The sequence below is a fragment of the Artemia sp. Qi Xiang Cuo genome, chromosome 20 (assembly GCF_049724085.1).
Source record: "Artemia sp. Qi Xiang Cuo chromosome 20, ASM4972408v1, whole genome shotgun sequence".
NCBI classification, from domain to species: Eukaryota; Metazoa; Arthropoda; class Branchiopoda; order Anostraca; family Artemiidae; genus Artemia; species Artemia sp. Qi Xiang Cuo.
This window is the reverse complement of record NC_142813.1, coordinates 40,275,455-40,298,985: the sequence shown is the minus strand read 5'-3', so window position 1 is coordinate 40,298,985 and position 23,531 is coordinate 40,275,455. Positions and strand designations below refer to the sequence as shown.

At 36.9% G+C, this 23,531-nt stretch overlaps 2 protein-coding genes across 2 annotated transcripts in view; one reads left to right on the top strand and one right to left on the bottom strand.

Annotated features, from left to right (window-relative positions):
• Positions 1–19,800, bottom strand: part of LOC148940194 (eEF1A lysine and N-terminal methyltransferase-like) — a 53,006-nt gene extending 33,206 nt beyond the window's left edge. The window contains exons 1-3 of the mRNA XM_089106236.1: positions 19,668–19,800; positions 4,190–4,312; positions 2,661–2,865 (exon numbers count right to left, since the gene is read on the bottom strand). Of these exons, the coding sequence (XP_088962362.1) occupies positions 2,661–2,865; positions 4,190–4,312; positions 19,668–19,759 (420 nt within the window). The 5' untranslated portion in view covers positions 19,760–19,800. The remainder of the gene's footprint in view (positions 1–2,660; positions 2,866–4,189; positions 4,313–19,667) is intronic.
• A 92-nt stretch (positions 19,801–19,892) lies between these two features.
• The window catches only part of Atg9 (autophagy-related protein 9), a 55,905-nt gene continuing 52,266 nt past the window's right edge, over positions 19,893–23,531 (top strand). The window contains exon 1 of the mRNA XM_089106095.1: positions 19,893–20,110. Coding sequence (XP_088962221.1) covers positions 19,984–20,110 — 127 coding nt within the window. The 5' untranslated portion in view covers positions 19,893–19,983. The remainder of the gene's footprint in view (positions 20,111–23,531) is intronic.

Below are 23,531 nucleotides of genomic sequence, written 5' to 3'. Positions count from 1 at the left end.
TGTAGTAGTAGTGTGTAGTAGTAGTGTAGTAGTAGTAGTAGTGTGTGTGTGTGTGTGTGTGTGTGATAGTATATATATATATATATATATATATATATATATATATATATATATATATATATATATATATATATATATATATATATATATATATATATATATATATATATATATATATATATATATCATGGGTAACTTTTAACCCAAGGCTCAGGACTGAAACCCTAAGATTTTTGGCCTATCCTAAAGAGTAGCAGACTTCCTATGTATATATATCCTATATATTTTAAGATATATTGCCAAAGGATAGTTGCACATGCAAAGATTTGTCATGAAGTACCAAATATGAATCATAATGAAAGAAGTAGTTTGACCTCCCTCAGTACATGTGTCATGAAAGAGAGGTCTAGGTAAGTAGCGCATGCCTCTGTATTGACACATACAGTATAACTAAAATATTTCTATTAAACAGCCCCCAAGGTGGTGAAACACAGACTGGATGTCTCAGATTAGTCAATTAGACTATAAAATGGTTTTAAGCATTTTTGGCGAAAAAGGGTTTATGATTAATGTTTTGTTTAGTAATTGTTCAATTAAAGAATATCAATAACTTAATTTTAATTTGCGTTAATATTTACAAATATATTGCATCAAATTCTAGGCTAAAATTCAAATTATTCGACAGGCTATTTTGCATTAGGATCGAATATTCTTCAGATTCATATATGAAGGTATGTTTTACCGTCGAAACCTTAGTTTAGTTTTTTTTTTTTTAAATATATAACAATCCTCCTCGATTTTAAACTGATGAAATTGTCAATTTTAGGTGTCGTCTGGAAAGGGAAGGTGTCATAACCCAACTTTAGTTTTTTGGGGGTTTAAGGGGGAAAAGCTACCTAGGTTAGGTTACGTATTTAACATATGCTTTGCTTTATCCCCCCCCTTTATGTGCAGGTATATAGCCGAAATTTGTTTCTAAACTATTATATAATTATAACAATTATAGAAATTTATGAATTTTTTTAGATGTTATGACGGTTAGTGGTTCTGACGGTTTTTCTTTTTAGATGTTATGACGTTTAGTGCTTGTGACGGTTAGTCGAAATGGTAGCGCCCCGTCTGGTAACAATTGTTAATCTTAATTTTTATGTTGATTATTCAAGTTAATTTTATGTTGTGTTAATACATTATTATTTTTAGGTAAATTAACATTAATAAGGGTCCAACCCCAACGTAGTTATGGCACTATTTCTATTATTCTCTCTTTTTTCATGTTTTACAACTAAGGCCTATTTTCATCTCTCTTAAAAGGTAAAACAAGAGACCAGGGATATGCTGTTTCTGAATCGTTGGATTTCAAATAAAAAACTCTGTTTCATACTTGGTGTTTTTGGACTTCTGACTGTAGTCATAACATTCCCCACATCTGTGCTGTCTAGAGACCTACCTACTGTTTGAGGAATAAGAATTTTGCCTAATCATCCAATAATCAATGAGATTAGCACTATTAGTCAGAAAAAGAAGAGATTCTTGAAAGCTATTAAGAAAATACACCAGCAAATGCCCTTCCCTTTAGTTCGACCTGTGCCTCCAGATGCACCCCGACCATCAAGATGGAGCCACCAACCATTCTTTTAATTTGCTTTTGTGACGCTGCCCTCCAAGTGAGGCTGGAAGGGGATGTGGATGATTCATGAATGTTTTGCTAAGTATAACTAGAGGTATTTCTCAGTCTGTCTATGCGACGGGATCCCTGTTGTTGTCAGTATACTGCTGGATTTTGGATTATATGGTCATCTATTCTTAGATCAAAACCCAAGTACCTTCATGGGCGGTGATTTATAATATTTGTCACGAGACGTTTTCTTGAGACACTGGCACATAAATTGATGAATTTAGCCTCTCATATTAATTTGGTTTAGAAGCCTCTATCAAGAATTTTGCTTTATTTAATTTTTTCTTTATCAGTTATCCATTTGTCTTTCATCCGCTTCTTCTTTTTTTTCAGTACCCTTCATCCGCTTTTCTTCTTTACCTGCAGAGTTGAGGATGTAAAGGGAGCATCTATTCAAAATCTAAAGAAAATACGAGAATTTTTTTCTAAATCACGAAAAAAAACTAATCCGTTTTATTTACTTCCTTTTGTGTATATATTTATTTTATTGATCATCCAATAATCAGTGAGATCAGCACTATTAGTATATTTTAAGTCAGTTGAAAGTACCAGTTGAGTACCCTCAGTATTAGTGTGAAAAAGAAGAAATCCTCAAAAGCAACTAAGAAAATAATTGAGAAAAAAGAATTAAGAATCTTATTTATTTTATTAAAATAATAAAGAAACGAGGATGATTTTCAGTCAGTTGAAAAAAAAAGCAAAACGAAAGAATTGAATTAATAGTTTCCGAATACCTTCGTGAAAGCCAAATTTTTGGTAAAGATATGAAATGTAATAAATAAAGAAACCAAAACAAGAGCGATTTTAGGCCAATGAAAAAAAAAAACTCCAAAAAACGCACTCAAAACAATTATTTTTGTATAATGATATTTTTTTTAATAATTATTTTTAATCAAATAGTCATTTCTGTACCAGAGTATATATTAGATCAGTTGAAAATTAAAAAATAACCAGGGAGACAGAGCACTGTAAAAAAAAAACTTACTCTAAAATAACTAATGGCTCTTTGGCGTGATTCTTCATTATCCTCTGAAGCTAAAGCGTCTAAAGTCCCTTTGTCCAGAACTACTGTGAAGCTGTCACTCTCCATTCCTGTCTCAAGAAGGTCCATACATACAAACTTTGCATCTGGATATTGACTGGACATTTGGTTGATGACTGTTTGACTGACGTCAGCATTCAATATACTCCTGAAAATATACACACGCAGGCATTACCATTGACTAAGGGAAAATCATAAGTGTGGAAACTGGCATTAGCGTCAAAAAGAATAAACATCAACGCCGTCTAGTGTTTGGTGATTTTTTTCCCTGTTCTTTTAGTCTATCATAAGTGATTTACCAGCTTACAGTCAACTAGTCTGTTTAACCTGCTAAGATTTTCCCAAGCTGACTTAGGCTAACTTTGTGCAGATTGTGCTTGAATCTTAAAATAACTCTTCAAGAAGAAATACCAACTAGTCATAAAAGTAAATTTCAGCATTAATCCTATGACATTGCAGATTAATTATATAACTTTTTCATTCTCTTTTATTTTTTATTTTGCTTTAACGAAGTTAATAAACGCTACGCCATCAATTGAGCTAGTGATTCTAATCTGTATGTCCCATGCTAATTCGCTAAAGATCCAAATTTATTGTCTTTGAGGGTGACCACCAGGGCAACCGAAAACCATTCCTGGACCCGAAAGATAAATTTGGTTGCCTCTCAACATATTAATATTATCATTATGTTGTTTTTGCAATACACATTGTGACATTTTATGTGAAATTTTATAGTCATGCAATATAGTCATGCTATATAGTCATGAAAGTGACATTTTATAGTCATGTCTCTTGCTATTGGAAGTATGAAACTGCACGTCACGTAACTAGTTGTACGTCACAAGTTAACTGTATGGTCTGTTTTTTTTTTTTTTTTTTTTTTTTTTTTTTTTTTTTTTTTTTTTTTTTTTTTTTTTTTTTTTTTATATATATATATATATATATATATATATATATATATATATATATATATATATATATATATATGTATATGCTTGACTCTCTTTAATTGCTGTGGTCAAGAGCTCAAATCTTTGTCCAACGTAAAAGTGTCTTAGCTTTGTTGGGCCTTCAGCTCTCACATGTTTATTATCATGACCACATTTCCGATGTTTTAGTTCATTTCTTTTGCATTTTAAGAGCATATTTTTTTCCCCCGGCACCGAACATTTTGTCATGTATTTTTTGCATATATATTTTGTATGTGGAAACCTTTCATTGAAATTTCAGCTCAATTAGAGATAAAAAGTGTCAAACTTTAAAACATATCTAACAAGACCCCTCCCAATCCTTTTTTCAGGCAGTGCCAGCCAGCTTCACTGGCTGTTTTATTCAACCTCATGAAACCATATAACCAGTCTGCCATGGCTGAAGGATTAATTACAGTACTAATAAAAGCCAATTAAATCTCATTAGCCCACCAAAGCCAAAGGAAAATCAAGGTCTTAATTACTACATTTAAAAAGACTTACTTGTATCCTATCTTTTGAAGATCAACTCCCAATCTAGAATTACCACATCCTGCATGCAAAATAGTATCCCCTTTCTTTGTGTACTTATGCAATATGTCAATTAATTCTTCATAATTACCATACCTGAAAAGCAATATTTAAAATTACTAAAAAAAAATTACATTTGAATGAGAGGTGAACACAACCCCCTGACACCCCAAATATGCTGGAGCGGTCAATAAAATGATTATGCTGAAATTCGTAGACTTGATCTAGCTTTAATTTTGTTGCAATCTTGACCACTTCTTATTCTATTGCAAAAAGTATCAACCAGTTCATAAATCCTCTGTTTCCCCCCTAAACATTTGATCAGCGATATGTTTGGTTCCAAGTCTATGACTTTTTATAAAAATTTAAAAATTACTGTCAAAAGAACAAATTCAAAAAAAAACTTTAAGGTAGATCAGAAACACTCATGTTTTGCCCCCGTATCTGCTCCCTCTAAACACAAAGCACGAAGTCATTGTTGAGATGTCATTCTTAAGATGTTGCATATAATATAATTTATTTAAACCCTCTATACATACACAAATGCATAAGTCCAAGGCATAAAAATTGCAACATGGTTTCTTTTGATTAACCTCTGCCTCTCCCCCAAACCAAAATTTAAGGTTCACTTGGAGCCCTACTATCCCTTAAAAAGTCCAATTCAATACCCAAAGCTGTTCCTGAGATGACGCAAATATGCTCTATTGAGAAACTGTGTTCACATGCTACTTGGTCAACATTGCTACTTCACTGGGGCTAATTGTTTGAAAAGTTTTTGGCGAATTGGAAACACACGTTTTTTCCCTTCAAGTCTTCTCCCTCTAAACACAAAACATGAAGGTCTCTTGCCTCATTCAATCTAGGTGGAGATTGAATGCCTCATTCTCATTCTAAGTGGGAGCAAAGGACTAGCTAAGCCGGGAAATGTCCACGGTGGTGGCGGGCATTAAGGCAAGGAGGCTTGACCCTCCGTCCCTGGGCAGCATAGGAAATCTGCTAGCGCACCTCACAGTGGTGAAGGGGTGTATACATCACTGAGCTTCACGCCGAGCAAGGTGATGGCCAACGCACTTCGGGTGACTGCAAAACTGGAGACCTTGTGCTGTACCTTATCACCAAGAAACGCTTAATGATGATGATGACAAATTTAATGATGAAAAGTTGGGCTACTGCATCCCCGGTATTATTCGATGCGACAAGAATGGCGCTCTTGTCGAAAAGTATGCTAGCTACCGTCCTATCAAGAGCACAAGGTCTAAACATCGGCTGCTGGAACCTGTGCTCCATCAAATGCTAACTGACACAAGATTTTGTACCTGAAGATATTCATCTTTATAACCTTGATATTCTGTGCGTTTCTGAGACAAGACTAAATAGACTTAGCATCTTGACCCTTGAATCCTCGCCTGGGAAGGCGGTCTCTTTTTATAACTCGGGACCAGTAGATGGATCTGGCCGAGCAGGAGTAGGTATCCTGTTGTCCCCCAAAGCAGTTACTGGGCTCATGGAATATGAGCCTGTGTCTGAGAGAATCGTACGGGCAAGAAATAGGTCGCACGAAAAATCTGACGGTCCTTAGCGTTTACGCCCCAATAAGAGATGCAACTCAACAGCAAAAAGATCAGTTTTACAGTGACATGCAGACAGTCATTGATAAGATTCCCCGGAAAGATATCCTCCTAATTGGAGGCGACTTCAATGCCAGAATCGGCGGAAAGCTCAATAACTCGGAACATGTGATCGGCAAGCATGGCCTTGGAGACAGGTGCACAAATGGAAACAGGCTTTTACTGTTCACAATGCAGAGCAATCTCGCTGTGGCTAACACCTGGTTTAGGCACAAGCCGTGTCATACGTATACATGGGAATCCCGTGATGGAAGAGTAAAGGCCCAAATAGATTATCTCCTTGTATCCCGACGATTGAAATTCATGGGGTTGGACTCGAGAGTGCAAAGAGGTGCTGACACGGGATCGAAAAATGGATCTGACCACTTCTTGCTGAAGACAAGGCTAAAGTACAGACTTAGCACAAGGAAGACTACTATGCCGAACCAGAAAATAGACGTGTCGAAGCTGAAAGTAGATGAGTACCGAGGAGCATTTGTCCTTGAACTCTCAAAACGCTTCGCTGTCCTTCAAGATGATACCGAGGAGGCAATCCAAAACCAAAAACGAAACCCATGCGAACAGATGGGATGGATGAAACCCCTGTGACCCTAAATGGTAATCAGATAGAGGACGTCCAGTCGTTCAAATACCTCGGATCGATGGTAAAACTTGCCGGCGAATCTTCAGAAGAAATCCGGAGCCGCATATCGTCAGCCTGGAGTGTCTTCCTTCAATTACGGAAATATCTCTGGAAGCGGAGCGAAATATCACTACGCGCAAAGCTCTGAGTGCATGAAGCTATGGCTCTCTCTGTCCTCCTCTATGGATATGAAACGTGGTCACTTAAAGCAGCCAAAGCGTTGAGCTTGAATATATTCAACCACAAATGCCTGCGCTATATCCTGGGTATCCGCCTCTCAGATAGAATCTTGAATGAAGAAGTAAGGAGAAGATGTGGGGATCGCCCACTTGTCTCTGAAATTGTTAAGCATAGGAGACCATGGGCGCCCATATGGGGGGGGGGGGCTCTTGCCCCCCCTGGCTGAATGATGCTGCCTTATTTTTATATTTTTGTTCTGGGATTTCTATTATATAGATTTAAAAGTAGCAATTAGACGAAGTTTGCCCCCCCCTGGAATTCAGCTTATGGGCGCCCATGTAGGAGACTGAGATGGTTTGGCCACACAATGCGCAGAACAGATGACCATATAAGCAAAAAATGCCCCAAATGTCTACCACTACCTGCATGAACGAAGAGGGCAGGAGACCAAAAGAAGACGTGGCTAGCAACAGTTAAGTCTGATCTGGAGCCAATCGGGGGATTTCGAAAATGCGGCCGTCGCTGGGATCGCCAGTTGCTGGAACTGGTGGAGCCTGCCACCCTCGAGCGAAACCTATGGAAGGAGACATGTCGTCATCTGCTGGGCGCCACGATGATTCTGGATGCAGCTTGAACGTGCAATAAGTACAAGTAAGTAAGTAAGTACAGAAATATCACTTTAATAACCTGGCAACATAGTTACTTTCAACTTACCTCTGTCCCTCTCCCAAGTCAAAACTTATGGCCCGATTGGCCCAACAGAACCCCTGAATATTTTAACTCTATTCCCCAATCTGTTCCTGAGAAAATACATATACACAATTTTGATAGCCAGTGTACACATGGTTACCTTTGGTCTACACTGCTACTTCACAAGGCATAAATTCTAGTCCAACAGGGTTCAAAGCGCCAAAGTCTTCAAACAGGTTGGAGACCAAATCTCAAACCCTTTCCCCTTGTCCCTAGGTAAGTAATTAATGCCCTATAGCCCCTCCCCCACCAACACTCCCTGAAAATCTCAGTTTGATTCTCAAACCTGTTACTAGGATACTGGAGATATATTGTCTGCCCCATCCCACGAGTTAAAACTTAAGGCCCACTTGGCCTCTAGCTCTCCCTGGAAGTTTAAACTTGATACCCCAAGCCATTCCCTAAATTTTACAGCTACAATGTTTTGATAGCCTCATACAGCACAGTGTCTGTTGATTTAACCCACTACTTAAACATGAAACAAAAACTAATTCCCGTGGGGGCTTATGGTGCGCAAAATTTCCGGTGGACAATTATACCAGCCCCTCCTCCCTAAACACAAAATTTTCCTTTGCCCTCCCTCTACAGTACCTGAAAGTTTCAGAAGCATCCTTAAAAGCCATTCCCATAATATTGTATATAAGTGTAAGTATAATTTGAGGTATAATTTGTAAATTATACCTCTAAGTCTTACCTCAATTCACAGCAAATTCTAGTTCGGCAGCCCCCTCCCCCCCCAAAAAAAGAAGACAAACTGCATGAAAGTTCCAAATTGATTCTCCAAGCCATTTCCAAGTAAGAGCAGATATAGAATTTTTATAACGGTGCAATACAAAGCATCTTTTCAATTACCTCACTACTTAACAATGAATATATTCTATGTTTCATAGAAGCTGATTTTCTGAAAACATTTCGACAGACTGGAGAAAAAACATGCTTAGCCCCTTGCCCAAACATAAACTTTGAAATCTCCATGCCTCTCCCCTTCCTTCTCCTTCACTAATTAGAACTTCTAACTCAATGCCCTGAGCTGCTTCAGCAATATTGCAAATATTGTATTTTGATAAGATGGATGTGCATACTCTTTTGAATTATTTCTCCCAAAATCACACTTCAATGTTTACTCTCCCACCTTTCCTTAACAGCCCCTAAAAGTTTCACCTTAAGGTGTCCCAAAATATTCCAGATATGTGATTTTTATAGCCCGACAGACCATAGGGTCTTTGGTTCTTCCTTACTACTTAGCTGTGTAACAATGAATTACTTGTAGGAGCTTTTAGTTCAGAAACGCTTTATGGATCACATTAAAAAATGTTTATTCCTTTCCCCCTTCCCCTTACAAAAATTTCGAAGTTCCCATACCCTACGCTCCCCATCCTATCCTCTGCAGCACCTAAAAGGTTTAACTTCCATCTCCCAAGCCATTCCTGAGATATGAGATATATGATATTTTTTGATGATCTAGATGCACATATTATTTTTCAATTTAACTCTTCCTCCTCCCCCAAGTCAAATATAGGCTACATTCCTCCTCCCCCTTTCAAAACTCCCGAAAAGTTTCAATTTCATATCCAAAGATGCTACTACTTAACTGTGCATAGATTAGAAGTCCAATAGAAGCTCAAAGTACAAAAAAGTTTGAAAGAATCAGAGACACAAATTTTTTAGCCTCTTCCCCCCTTCCCCAACACCAGATTTGAAGTCCCCTCTGTTAGCTCACTAACAGTAACTGAAGGTTTCAACTTAATCCCCAAAACCATTACCAAGACATTGCTAAAAGGCTATTTAGATGATATGGGTACATATGATGTCTGTCAACCTAGTAATCCCCTCCTCAAGTCAAAATTTTACACCCACTTGACCCACCCTCCCAATACTTAAAAACTTTCAACTTGATCCCCAAAGCCATTACTGATACATTTTAGTTGATTTGAAAAATTTTATTCATATAATAGACTATCCTTTGATTTCCTCAGATACATGTGTTGTTTCCAGAAAATACCCTTAGGTAGCTATGGGAATCATGAGATAGAAAATCACCCCTAAGAGGACTCCTACTTAAACCTATTTGAGAACAATGTCTAATTTACTTAACATAGGGATATTACGCCTTTAGCTATAGAGTTATGTTGACACCAGAGGCATATTTATTAGATCTACCAACGTTTCTGAACAAAATGACTATCTCAAAATTTGGATGTAATATCACAGAGGTTATGGAGGGGCAAGGTAGCAGAACAGAGCACAATAGCTGGTTTTCCTGAAATCACTTTAAGCCCTTATAAAGGCCATTATAAATGGCCTAAGAGGCAAAAAGCAGATTTGCTCAACTCTAACTTTGGTACAAATTTCCCCATTCAGCCCATAGCTAACCCTCCACCCACTTTACCAGAGCAAGCAATCTGAGACCCAGTGTAGATTACAACTATAAGCGTAGATTCTACATTGATTTGTGTTGCATTTTTATGTGTTATTCTTTGTGATACTCCACATGGTATACCCCTGTATAGTGTGGGTTAGAAATAAATAAATAATAATAATAATTGAGAATGCTCTGAAAAGGCTTAAAAGACTGGATGCAAACAAAGCTACAGGGCCAGATAACCTACAACCCAGACTATGAAAAAAAAAAAACAGCTGAAAAAATGCTGAGCCAATAGCAGTAATTTTTGAGACGCCACTCACTTCCAAAGTGCTCCCAAGTGACTGGAACCAGGCCAACATTAAGTCTATCTTCAAGAAAGGGAGAAAGGACCAAGCCAGTAGTTATTGCCCTACAAGTCTTACTTCAGTTGCATGCAAGGTGCATACAACTGAAGTAAGAGCATCATATAAGACGGACCTTGAGAGCATTATATATGATGGACTTTTCTCTCATCTCTAAAGAAATCAGTCACTTTCAAAAAGTCAGCAAGCTTTCCATAAGGTTGCTCAATCAACACAAACTGCATTGAATCATATGACTTTGTGACTTGACTCTTGGATGATGGTCTTCTGGTGGATGTCATATTGCTTGATCAAGCAAAAGCCTTTGATAAAGTACAGCATAAACTACTTCTCCTGAAACTGGAAGCTTACAGGGTGCATGCATGGGCGTAGGGAGGGGGGCGGGGGGGGGGCAGCTGCCCCCTAAACCTTCAAATTTACATTAGACATGGCTGAAAAAGCAGATGGTTGGAAAAGCAGTTGATAAAAGGCCCTCCATCACACTATCGACTGCCCCCCCCTAGACAATATGCTGCCTACGCCCAAGGGTGCATGGTAATATAGTTGCCTGGATTGAAACCTTTCTTACTCGAAGAACTCAGAGGGTAGTACCTCATAGTTTATGACGCCATCAATATGACTGTTTATTCAGATGAAATTCCTGTCATTAGTGGAGTTCCACAGGGCACAATCCAGGGGCCCACGTCGTTCAGCATGTATATTGACAACTATACAACTCACCTACAAAACCCATTACCACTTTATGCTGAGGAATGCAAGCTTCTAGAACAGACCTTAATTAACCCCAATCACTCAACAATGCAAGAAGATTCAGATGTGCTATCTAGATGATCATCTGAGAGGGGTTTGCAGTTCAATGCATCAAAATGCAAAGTCCTTCATCTAAGACATGACAACCAAAGATGACCTTAGCCTACCATATTGGAGATGACCTACTTGAGGCTGTAAGTAAGGGGAAGGAATTGGGGGTTATTGTTGATGACGAATTCAAGTTTCACAGCCACACACGAGCTCAAGTTGCCTAAGCAAACTGAGCCTTAGAGCTCATAAAATAAATGTTTACCACCAGGAAGCTGTTTTTGGTCAAGAAGCTGTATAAAGCTATTGTAAATCTACACCTGGAACTTGGAATGACTCTAGCGTCTCCCCAGCATAAAATGGACATTAAAGCACTTGAGAGTGTCCAAAGATAAGCAATCAAGCTCATACAAGCTTTACAAGACAAGCTGCATGAGGAGCAGCTTTTTTCCCTCAAATTGCCCACCCTAGTCTATTGAAGGAAAAGAGAAGACACAATCACTACTCACAAACTGCTTGAAAAAAACTCTCAAGTCAAGTTTTCTTCTCATCCCTTGCAAGTCTGACAAGAGGTCAAACAAAGAAGCTGCAAGTCCCTTGTTGCCATCGACGTGAGTGCCAACACTTCTCCTCTATATGTGCTGTCCCTCACTGGAATAGGCTTTCTGAAGCCACTATCCAGTCCCAAATCATAGATGCATTCAAGAAGGGATTTGATTGTGACTGGGCCAATGCAGAGTGCAGCCTAACATGGGACGCCAAACCATACACATGTCACACCACCAGCAAGGTGTTCTATAGGTGGATCATCGCCACCTTATATTGCTGGACATGTGATTTAAGGTTAAGGTAATAAAACCCGATTTACAATCAAATGAGCCCTCTCCTAAGTTTTGACAACTACCCTTTCAATGAGAAGTGACTAGGAAAAAAAAACTTTGGGGCCCTATACCAAGTCTGTTTAGAGGACTGATTTTTTATTTATTTTAACTTTTCCACCATGGCCTCCTTAGCCCAGACTTGAGAATACAAGTTTCAGGCCAACCAGAAAAAAATGTCCCTTCTTTTGGCTTCATTCTTAGGAGGAGGGTGTGTGCTCTGGGCAGGGGCGTCCCGAGGCTCTTTTTATTGGGGAGTGGGGTGCGATCTTCGTAAATTTTACCGAATTGCTAACTGATTTATGCCAAATTTTCTGCAGAAATCAATAATTTTGCTAAATTTCAGCTGATTTTGAAAAATATTTGCCGAAATATTCGCCTTTGGCGAAAATGTTACCGAATACCAAAAAACTAGAGGGGGCGGCGCATCCCTTCCATCCTCGGGACGCCCCTGGCTCAGGGACATTTTTTGTACATTATATTGCTCTTGGTCTAATGACTTAAAGCTGAAAATTTCAAACTGATCAAGGAAAAATTATTTTTAGTTGATTTGCAGGCCTCCTACCCTAACAAAATGTTTGATCCTTTTGACCCAGCAAATAACTCCTAAAATTTAAAGCCAAAGGACCATCCAACATCAAACAAGCCCTCCTTTTTCATTATAAATGTATGTGCAAACAATTAGCAAACTGCAGTATTTATGGCCCAGGGGATATGGGGTCATGAAATCCCTGAAGGTGCATTTACTGGACCTGTCAAACATTTTGAGAAAAACAATGCTTTCAAAATTTGGGTTGGATAGCATAAAAGGGAACAAGACAGAGGTCATTTACTCTGCAATCACTTCTGACACTTAAAAAGGCCATCAACTGAATCAGTCCCCTCTGAAGTTTCTAAAAACGTCCCTTTGATAAAAGGTAGCTGGGAAAAATTCAACAAATAAATAATACATTGGAGGCATATGGCTCTTTACTTAGGTAGTGCATTGTTCTGCCTCTAACTTGAAACTTTTACTTCTGGGACCAGGGGGCCCAAAAAGTAAAAAAAGATTGATGCTCAGGCAAAGGGCGCTATATAATTAGGACCAGATAATAATCCTAGGACTTACAGCTGTGAATTTCAAACTGATCAGAAAATGGTCAATGGACTTACATCTGTAAATTTCAAACTGATCAGGGAAAAAGCAATTTTAGTCCATTTACAGGGCTCCTACCCAGCCCCTCGATAACAACTGGTTCCATCTCCAAGTGATACATCATATACAGGAGGAGGAGGATAAACAGTACTGGAATCACAGAAAAAAACAGATGAGAATTGCTGGTTGAAAATTTGAGCTCAGGATCAGCAAGAGGTTGACTATTATACAGGTTATCAGGGAAAGTGCATCTACTGCAATATTTTTTAGAGGCATAATGCCAGAAACATTTCAGGTTTTCTTTAACATCCTCAGCCAATTTCTCCTCAAACTTCCTCTTCAATTCCTTGATTTGGTTAGTTGCCAAGTTACAAAAACTTTTGAAGACCTGAAAATTTCCTGAGGTTTTCTTTTTTTCTATAATAATACCATCCTTGATGTTTTCTGTTAATTAGCCTACTAATTTCAGTACCATAGTTAAAAAAAGTAAACTTATGGCCTGTTTTGCCAAAAAAAAATTCTGAGACAAGACTTCTGAACATGCTAAATTTCAGCATTCATACTTGACTAACTCTCGTCAACATTATCAGTAACATGTTGATCCCAACTGACTTTAGCAAGTCTTTCAGAAACTAGTCTGTAATCAATATATTTTTGTTGTTTAGAAGAAGGTTATTTAGTAGGTAAACATAGCTCTGAAATAATTACAACATTGTCACTGTTACTAACAGGAAATGAAGCTACATTCCTAATAAGAAGGTATATATTGCTGAGAAAAACCAAATCAAGAATGTTAGAAGATTGACCCTCTCTGAAACAAGCTGGTAGAGATAATGTTTTACAGAGAGAGTATTCAGAGAGGACAGACAGAAAAGGGTAGGGTTAGAGAGGGCAGACCACTCAATAGTCAGAGAGTTAAGATGAATGGCACTAACCTCTAGTCTATCTTTTACATACAAACACACTCCTCTGCAGGACTTTGGGGAATTCATGTTCAACAAGAGTTAGTAGCCACTTATTTCAATTTCATCAGGTTATAAAGCTTCAACGAAGAGCAACCAAAATTGTCAAAAGCCTCAAACAAATGCCATACGAAGAGTATTTAGATCACTTGAAACTTTCTACTCTTGCATACAGGAGGAAACGTAGCGACATGATAAAGACCCACAAAATTATTTCCAAAAATCTTCTCCCTTGTCTCCTTACCCCTTCCCCAGAACATTCTGTGACTAGAGGCAATTCCAAAAAAATCTTCAAGAAATCCTTAGTCCAAGAAAGAAGCCATTTTTTCAGCCAACAAGTAACAAACTTGTGGAATCTACTCTCTGAAGATAGAGTACCTGCTGTTTCAACAGGTGCATTCAAGAAAAATCTAGACGAAGAATGGCTAAAGTAAGAGTTCCTGTACAACTTAGAAGCTGCTGAGTCCTCAACCAAAATTTAGCAAACAACCCATTGAAGTCATAACGGAGCATTACAAGGATAAAATCCTTAATTTTGCTCCAAGTTGCAATTTAAGGTAATTTTAAGAAGTTATTAAGATAATTATTTAGGACTATATATATGATAGTCAGGAGAATAGGGGGCATTGTCACGGAAACAACTATTATATTGAGAAAGAGCCTAAAGTAAGAAATGTAAGGTCAATATTCCATGGTTAGCCTTTTCTGAAGGAAACATGCTGTACAAACATATGTAGTACTGTTAAGACTCTTTATATTATGCTATTTCTAAATACCATGGTTGTTTTTCTGATAATACCCCCTACCCCCCCCCCTTCTCTTTGATGGTCCTGAAGATGGTCCTAGGAATATATAACAATTAAAAGAAAACTAAAACAATGACGTTCTCACTTTATAATATACAGTGTGCTTCTATTAATTGACTACCTAGTGTTATTTACTTAGTAAAACCATTTCAAATAATATTTTGGTAACTATTGCAAACAATTACTGGCATAAGTTGAGTTGAGACAGCAAAGACCCATCTTAAAAAAGAGCCTATGAAGAATCACAAGTTCAATTAAAGGACACATACATTATTAGAACTATACCTGTGACCATTGGGGTGAGCAGGGTGAACTATCAGGAAAGCAGCAATGATGTTTGAAGATAGTATAAAATAAGGAAACTAATGGTACTACTTTTATTTGTATACTTTTATACCAACACAAAATACTCACCAAATGTAACAGCACAAATTTTGACACACATTGAGCATTGTGTTCACCTTGTCACTATGTACATAGTGGAGTTGTCTACAAATTACTTACAAATCAGTCCATCTTTTGGAAAAATTTTAGATCAGGAGCTTGATCTCAGGTAGTGGCTGAGGTAGACAAATAAGTCTCTCAGGAGTAGATCTAGAGACTCAATGATCCCCCAGAAATATATTTTGAAATAGTCATAGCTACTCCTTCCCTTTCCAAATGGCACTGACCTTTAAATCCTTGTCTTAGCCTATAAAACTGAAATCTTAAGAAACTAATTTACTGCTCTAATGACACCAACCAAAATTATTTTGAGCCTCTTCCTTTGCTCAGTCCTGACTTATAGGGTTTTAAAGATTTTTAGCTTAAATGTAAGTCATAAATTAAGGGACAAAGCCTTGATAAGGCTTAAAATCCTGTCCAATTGGAATTGTATTTTCAAAATCAGAGCAATAAAAAGAAAAGGAAAGCCCAAAATTAAGATCAAACATTTTTTGTCAAAACCTAGATGGGTAGGTATTGGAGTGGAATGCCTTGTAGCCACCACTATTACAATGTAAATAAATAGGATACAGTAATACCCTATTATGGTATACCCTGCTCCAAGGTATGGTAATGTGATTGAACAATCAAACAACCGCTCTTGGCCATGGGTGCCACAACCTGGGTCACCACTAATATCTCTAGCTATCTCTTTAGAGGATAAACAGACCCCCCCCTATTGATATACTAATGGCAGTATTTCTTGCAAGCTCTTTTCCTACCCTGCCTGGGTTCCTGGAAAAATAATATACACAGTTGTAGAAAATAACTCATATGTATTCTTCCAAAGGTCACTTGACAAAACATAGATATATCAATTCTGAAAAAAAAGACTTCCTAAATGGGGTTTCAATCTAGATTCTAGAGTAAGAACTGAATCACTAGTTCTATACAATAAACTTCATGTAGGGGTGGACCTTAGATTGGCCCTGGCCAATCTGCTAAATTAAAGTTCAAATCCCTGGTTTTTTTAATAATATTATCTTTCAATGGCCCAGATCAGGGACACAAAAATAGAATTTTACTTGAAAGCTTACTTATTGCAAAAGAATCTAGCTTAGCAATGAGGCTTTAATATATCATTGATAGGCAAATCAAAGTAAATTTTATTAAGGAAACAAAAACAGGTCATTCATCTGAGAAAAGAAACAGGAGTGAAACCTCAACAGTAGGCAAGCCTATAGACCTTTCATGTAACCTAGGCCAATAAAATCAGTAAATTTTTTGCAGTTCATATTATTGATTTACAAATAAAGTGAACATACCACTCAATGCCTTTTTTTATGCTCTTTAAAAATATAATAATTGCTTCTATCAGAAATTCAAATTTATCCACCCCCTACCCTCATAATGTGCACATATATACCCTGAATTGGAAAATACCATAAATTTTCAAAAGCCAAGTTTTCAATCACAGAATTCAGTGCTATTCTTGTTGATGGCATTTGAAAAACTTGAAACAGTAGGAAAATATTTTATATTTGAGTAGGTTTGAATTGTTATAAATAAGTATTTTTGGAATATGTTACTCTTGAACAACTTATTAGTAAACTAGTTATGTTTTAACCACTTTTCAATAGCTTGACTAGTGTTGATAACTTCTTTGTGTGGTTACAATTGGACATCCACCATACGGCTAATATGGGATTAAAATTCATCTATGCTGCAAATGCATGCTACATTTAGATTGAGGATGCAATTCTGGGTATATATTTGCACATTAGGGGGTTGGGGGTATATATTCTGTGAATATATAGGTCCTAAGAAATTCATGAATTTCTTAGAAAAAAAGAAGAAAAGAAGTGAAGATAAAGGCTCTCCACTGCAAAATGTGTTAACTAGGATTATTCTATATATTATGGAGTAAGAATTGTTTTCTTAATTTATTTCCTTATGTCCAGCTGGACTCCTAGGCTTAAAATACTGGTTGGCTAATTTAAAGATTTGTATATATATATACACTTCAAATTAACCATCTAGTGGTATCCCATTACAATTCAAAGTATATATTTGCATATTAGCTGGATGGGGTGGTTAAATTTGAATTTTTGATAGAAACAATTATTATATTTGTAAAGAGCATGCAAAAGGCAGTAAATATTTACCAAATCATATTATTGAGTTACAACTAAAGTGAATATACCACTTGATGCCTTTTTTTATGCTCATTATGAATATAATAATAATTTTTGTCATAAATGAATTTTAGCCCCCACCCCTATATATACCAATTCAGGGTATATATTTGCACATTAGGGGGTGGGGTTAATTTTATTTCTTATGTAAAGGAGAGGTAAGTTTAAACTTTTCCTCCACTCCCCTAATGGGCAAATATATACCCTGAATTGGTATATATAGGGGTGGGGACTAAAATTCATTTCCAACAAAAATGATTAGGCCCTATTATACTGGTAAAGAGCATAAAAAGGCATTGAGTTGTATATTCAATTTAGTTGTAACTAAATAATATGATTTGGTAAACCCCTGAAATTACACTCAGAAAAGAGGAAGTAATAAACCAACTTAAGAAACTTCAGACAGACAAGTCAAAAGGCCCAGATGGAATTGAGGCAGTATGGCTAAAGGAATGTGCTGAGTACATTGTTGAGCCACTGCAGGAGATTTTTGGACATCTATAGACAAAGGGGAGATGCCAAAAATCTGGCGTGAAGCTATTGTTGTACCCATCCATAAGAAAGGGGAAAGGGCAAATGCAGAAAATTACAGACCAGTATGTCTCATGTCACTGGTTGGTAAACTAATGGAAGGGTGTATCAGATACCACATACTACATCATGTCCTGGAGAACAACCTGATAAACCCAGATCAGTATGGGTTCCTTCCAAACAAAAGTTGCACCACACAACTATTAGACATGTTGAATGAATGGACCCAAGCTCTGGAAGAAGGTCTCAGTATCCTGGCAGTATTGTTTGATGTTGAAAAAGCATTTGAGAGCATCTCCCTTCCACATCTTGTCAAACAGCTACAAGGTTTTTAACTCTAGCCACAACTACAAAACTGGGTTGAGTCTTTCCTGAAAAACCGAACGCAAAGAGTCAGGGTTGGTGAGACCCTTTCTGAACCAGCCAGAGTGACAAGTGGAGCCATTCAAGGTAGTGTTCTTGGGCCCCTCCTGTTCATACTATTTGTCAACAAAATTAACAGCGGTATCTCAAGCTCAACCAAGATTTTTGCAGATGACACTAAACTCTACAGAAAAATGGCATCACACACAGACAAAGTCATTATTCAAGAAGACGTCAAAAAACTGACAGAAAAACTGAAAAACCTTGGGCTAAACTTCAGCACAAGCAAAACAAAAGTCATACAGATTGGCACGAGAAAAGAAACAGTCCCACAGTTAACTATAAAAAGTAGAACAGGTGCAAGGGTACCATTAGAGACAGTGGAATCAGAAAGAGACCTTGGAATCATTATTGACTCTCAGCTCAACTTTCATAACCATATGAACAAAATAGTTTCAAAGGCCTCTCAACTCACTGGTTTCATTAGGTGGAGCTTTAAGCATCTCAACCAGCAGACCTTTGCAAAGCTGTACAATGGGTTAGTAAGAACTACTATTCAGTATGGTAATGTTGTATGGGGGCCTCACTATAAAACAGACTCAGCCAAGATAGAAAAAATTCAAAGATGAGCCACAAAGCTTCTTCCAGGCTTCAAAGAGATGAGCTACAAAGAGAGGTTACAGAAACTGCAACTTCTAACACTCAAGTACAGAAGAAAAAGAGGAGACCAAATCCAGATGTACAAAATGAAAAACAAGTTGGAAAAACTTAGCTTTAAAAATTACTTTCAGCTCCCCAAAACCCAGACTACATGAGGTCACTCAGTAAAGGTGTTCAAACCACACACCCTAAATAAATCAAGAGCCAACTTCTGGAGCGTAAAAGCTGTAGACGACTGGAACAGTCTCCCAGAAAGTGTTGCAAAAGCAGACACTCTAAACACATTCAAAAATGGACTCAACTGATTCTGGAAAGAACACATGAACACACACAACTCTTGAACATCTGACTTTATTGACTTAAAACTGTTAACACAAAGGAAGCCAAAAAATACACCACACTTCACTCACAAACACTTATCATGGAAACCTGCAGAATTCCAGATAGCCAAGTATCAGAGAAACAAGACTTGATGAACCAACTGACAGCAATATAGAGATGCTGTAACAGGGATGCTTCCCTAAAGGCACTAAGGATCCTGTAAGTTGACAGCCTATGAACTGTGAAAAATTTACCCCAAGTTCTTCAAAGCTCTAGAAATAAGGAAATGGTGGATATAATATCTTAATTATTCTGTCTTGAATATATTTAAGCACTGGATTTATTTATGAGGGTTTTATTTGTATAACTCAACTACTGTCCAAAAAAATAAGCCCCTCAACTAGAACCTTAGGCTACACATCTTTCAAAAAAAATTATGCTAGGCCTATAGGCCTATCAAACATGTACCTACCATTCAAACTCTTTGGCACCACGCTTATGGAAAAACTTTTCCCAATATTCAGCTTCACTAAATTCAGAATACAGCTGAGGTAGCAATGACATTCTGATAAATTTAAATTTTAGGCTATTCCATGAGAAAACAATCCAAATGTTTTGCCTTTTAAAAAGCATTAAAAAAAGCTGGCGCTAAAATATTTGGAAGGAAAAGCGCAAAAAATATGAAAACCAAATTCATTGTTATGCGCACATACAATTAGCCTACCTCGAGCCAAAAATGCTGCGAAGTTAGCAATGGTTAAAATGATATTAAAAAGGAAGTTTATAATATGTTCAGCTCAAGCAGCCCGAGAAATATGTATGAGAGATTAGAAGGATGCAATACTAATGATGCATTAGATGTCAATGATCAAGAAGATGGAACCATTATCCATGTTGTACCCACAAATCAAAAGTGTAATTAGCTTTGTTGCAGTTTTTTGTCCTTCTATTTCATTAATGTTGTATTGGACTCCTATTTATACTTTCTTGTTTCTGATCTGACTAAGTAATTTGGATAGAAACAAATATTCTAGGATTTTGTATCAGACAGTGAACTTCCCAACTAGATAGGCTAGGCTATAGAGATGATGACAACCTGTTGCTGCTTGATCCTTGGTAGAAGTTTAGAGAGTATGAGCCTAGAATTGAGACTAGGCCTATTGAAAAGGAAACATTTTAAGAAAACAATTCTTAGCCTAGCCTAGATGAAGGGTAGCCTAGCCTACTTCATAGCCTAATAGGCTAGCCTATGCAGAAAAATTGTAGGCCCAGTTGAGTCAGTTTGAAGGTGCTTTCACTAAACTTCATCTGTCAAATCTATAAATAGGCATATTCAGGTAAAATTCTACTTTAGCTACTTTTGGCTATCTTGGAAAGGGGTTTGGTTAGGAAAATGAAACTTTCAGGGATAGATCTACAGGCTAAAGTATGTCCTGAGAAGGTATTTTGAAGTACCTACCTCTGCTCCTTCTCCCTCTAGAGGACCCTGACCTTTGATGACCTTTAAAAATCTGTGTTTCATAAAAGTGAAACCTTGTAAAATAAATATTCTGCTTAAAATGAAGTACAACAAAATTGTTTTCAGCTTCACAACTTTGCTCAATCCTGATTTATAAGGTTTTGAAGATATGCAAATACATTTCCTAAATTTTGAAAAAAAGAAGATTGATGTGGCTTAAAATTCTAGACAAACAACAGGAATTGCATTTTGAAAACTAGAGCTAGAGAAAAAGAAACTTATAACTGAAAATTAAGGTAAAATGTTGTTTGTCCAAATTTCAATAGGTGATGTAGGCAATTTTCAGAACCCTCTAGAGAGAGAAGGAGTGCAGGGAGGTACTTCAAAATACCTTCCGGGGAAGTATTTTAGCCTATAGACCCATCCCTGAAAGTTTCATTTTCCTAACCTTGCCCCTTTCCAAGACAGCCAAAAGTAGCTGAAGTAGAATTTTACCAATATTCATCCAAACTATACATTTCTCATCCATTATGTTATGTATCTCTCATGTTTCAACATGTGTACCCATAAGCCTAAATTGAATCAACACTGACAAAAAAGAAACAGAAATATCCCCAATATGGATTATTAAACACCCAATTGATCCATTTGGTCTGCTTTGACCAAAATTAGAATTCAGGATGTGCATAGCCACTCCAGTTAAATAATTAGATCAAGCAATTCTGTAAGCTGTGCAGCAACAAAATGCATAAGGAGTGTTCACAACTTGTCATATTCTACCTGACTCCAAAGACCATCTCTCATATACCCACATAAGCAAAAGGAATTTATTAATGATGCGCAAACTGATTTGTGACAAGGATAATGTGAGAGGCTAAGCTTGCTAAAGCTTACTGCATTCTGGTATTAATAAATAAATAAAAAAGATCATCCTGAACACTTTCCAAATAGATAGTTCCTCAAGAACAATGGAGCATTCCCTGGCACTCTACCAGAAATATGTTTATGTCAGTCTGCCTAACATTTTTTTTTTTCTCCAACTGTATGATTAGCCTATGGTACACCTTTAGCAAGTAAACAAATATGTATCTAAATATTTTAGCCTTTAAGTTAGACTAGCTGTTGACAGTCAGTGACTAGTGTCTCCTGGATTCATCCTTATCATTGGCAAGCTTGATTATATGATGAAAAACAAATTACAGCCTACAATTCAAATCCCCATTCAGTGCTCTTTCCAAATACCATGGTTCATGCCATTACCATTGCATCCCAGTCATTCCAGTGACATCAAATTGTGAGAATATAAGGGGTAAAATGAATATTATGGGGTATCATTTAACTTAACCCTAGGCTATATGATAAAATCCCCCAGTACTTGGACATTGCCTAAGCTCAAGCTGGATATCTCATTTAGAATGTGTTATTCCTCAATGTGGACTAGTTTATTTGGGAAACTAATCTTTCACATAATGAAAAAAACTTTTTTTTTAAGCCTTTGACCCTAGGAAAAAACTGCCTGTATAGCCTAGCCTTTTGAAGTACAATATTCACCATCACTTGTCTGTCAGTGATCAAAATATGTTGTTCAAACTTTCAGATCATTGTGTCCAATTGGGAAGTATTTTCCATGATATGCTCAAGCCAAAAATGTGCATTTGTGATTTGGTTCTACCAGTACCTGTTAGTTACTACCAGTAACTATCAGTTTATTTCAAATAGTTAGCAATGCATATGAATAAAACACTGAAACTAATTATTTCTCATTAATAAAATTTAGACAAAACTATGAGGTAAAAAAATCTAGGTGGTTTAAAAATTTTTATTGGAACTTAACTGTTGAGATAATGACTAGGTGTCCAACTACTGTGCATCTTAGATAAAACAAATGAAGATCCCTAGAGCTATTGCTGGGACACAGGTCATTGAAACAATATTTCAATTGCAAGGTCTTTTTTACACAGACAAGTACTAAGCCTGTTGCCTAACTAAGTATCTTACCCTATAGGATATTTAACTTAATTTTTATTGTTGTTTTTTTTCAAATTGACTTTATTTGGCACTATTAAACAACTGTTGATGAAGAATAAGCCCAACAAGTAACATAATAGCAAACCCACAAAAACAACTAGGGTGAACTTGGGTAATTCCAATGTCAGAGGGATTGGACTTGCCCCCTAGTCAGGGATAAATATGACTCCCCTGGGCAGATCCTATGTATACAGAGATAAAAATTATGTCATCTTAATACATGATAGAGGATACCTCTATGTACAGAGAAACCATACAAAACAAAAACTTTTGTTAATAGTTTGTATGTGCCACAGAGGAACACAGGTTTTCTGCTTACTATGGGGTAATTCTGACAGTTTTTGTCTTACCCTATATATGTAAGAAGTCTCTGAGAATAGTATTTTTCAAATTTTTATTGTAAATATGAAAAGGTAAGACCATGCTTCAAATATTGGATAAAAATTGTAATTTTGATTTGTATAAGAACATTTTTTTTTTAAAGTAATTTTTATTGAAAAAACAATTTCAATCAGAAATGGAGGGAATCAACAAAGCAAACTTTTGATCACTTGTGCTTCATGACCTGCCGAATTTGGAATGATGGTAGAGTGAAGGGACCAGCTCCAGAAAGCTTTAATGGTCCTGTAAAGAAGTATTCTTCTTCAACTTTGTCAATGTCATCTTTTTTTGGCCAGTCATATAAATAGTTGGCTAGGCTGAGGTACAAAAGATATTTTAAACAAACAAGATTTTCGTCAGGAAAATCAAGCACCCTTCCAATATACCAGCCTTGCTGATCATGTTTTGTATTGTATGCTACAGCATAGTATTCATTTAACTGTATGTTCAGCTTCTTTTTCTGTTCTT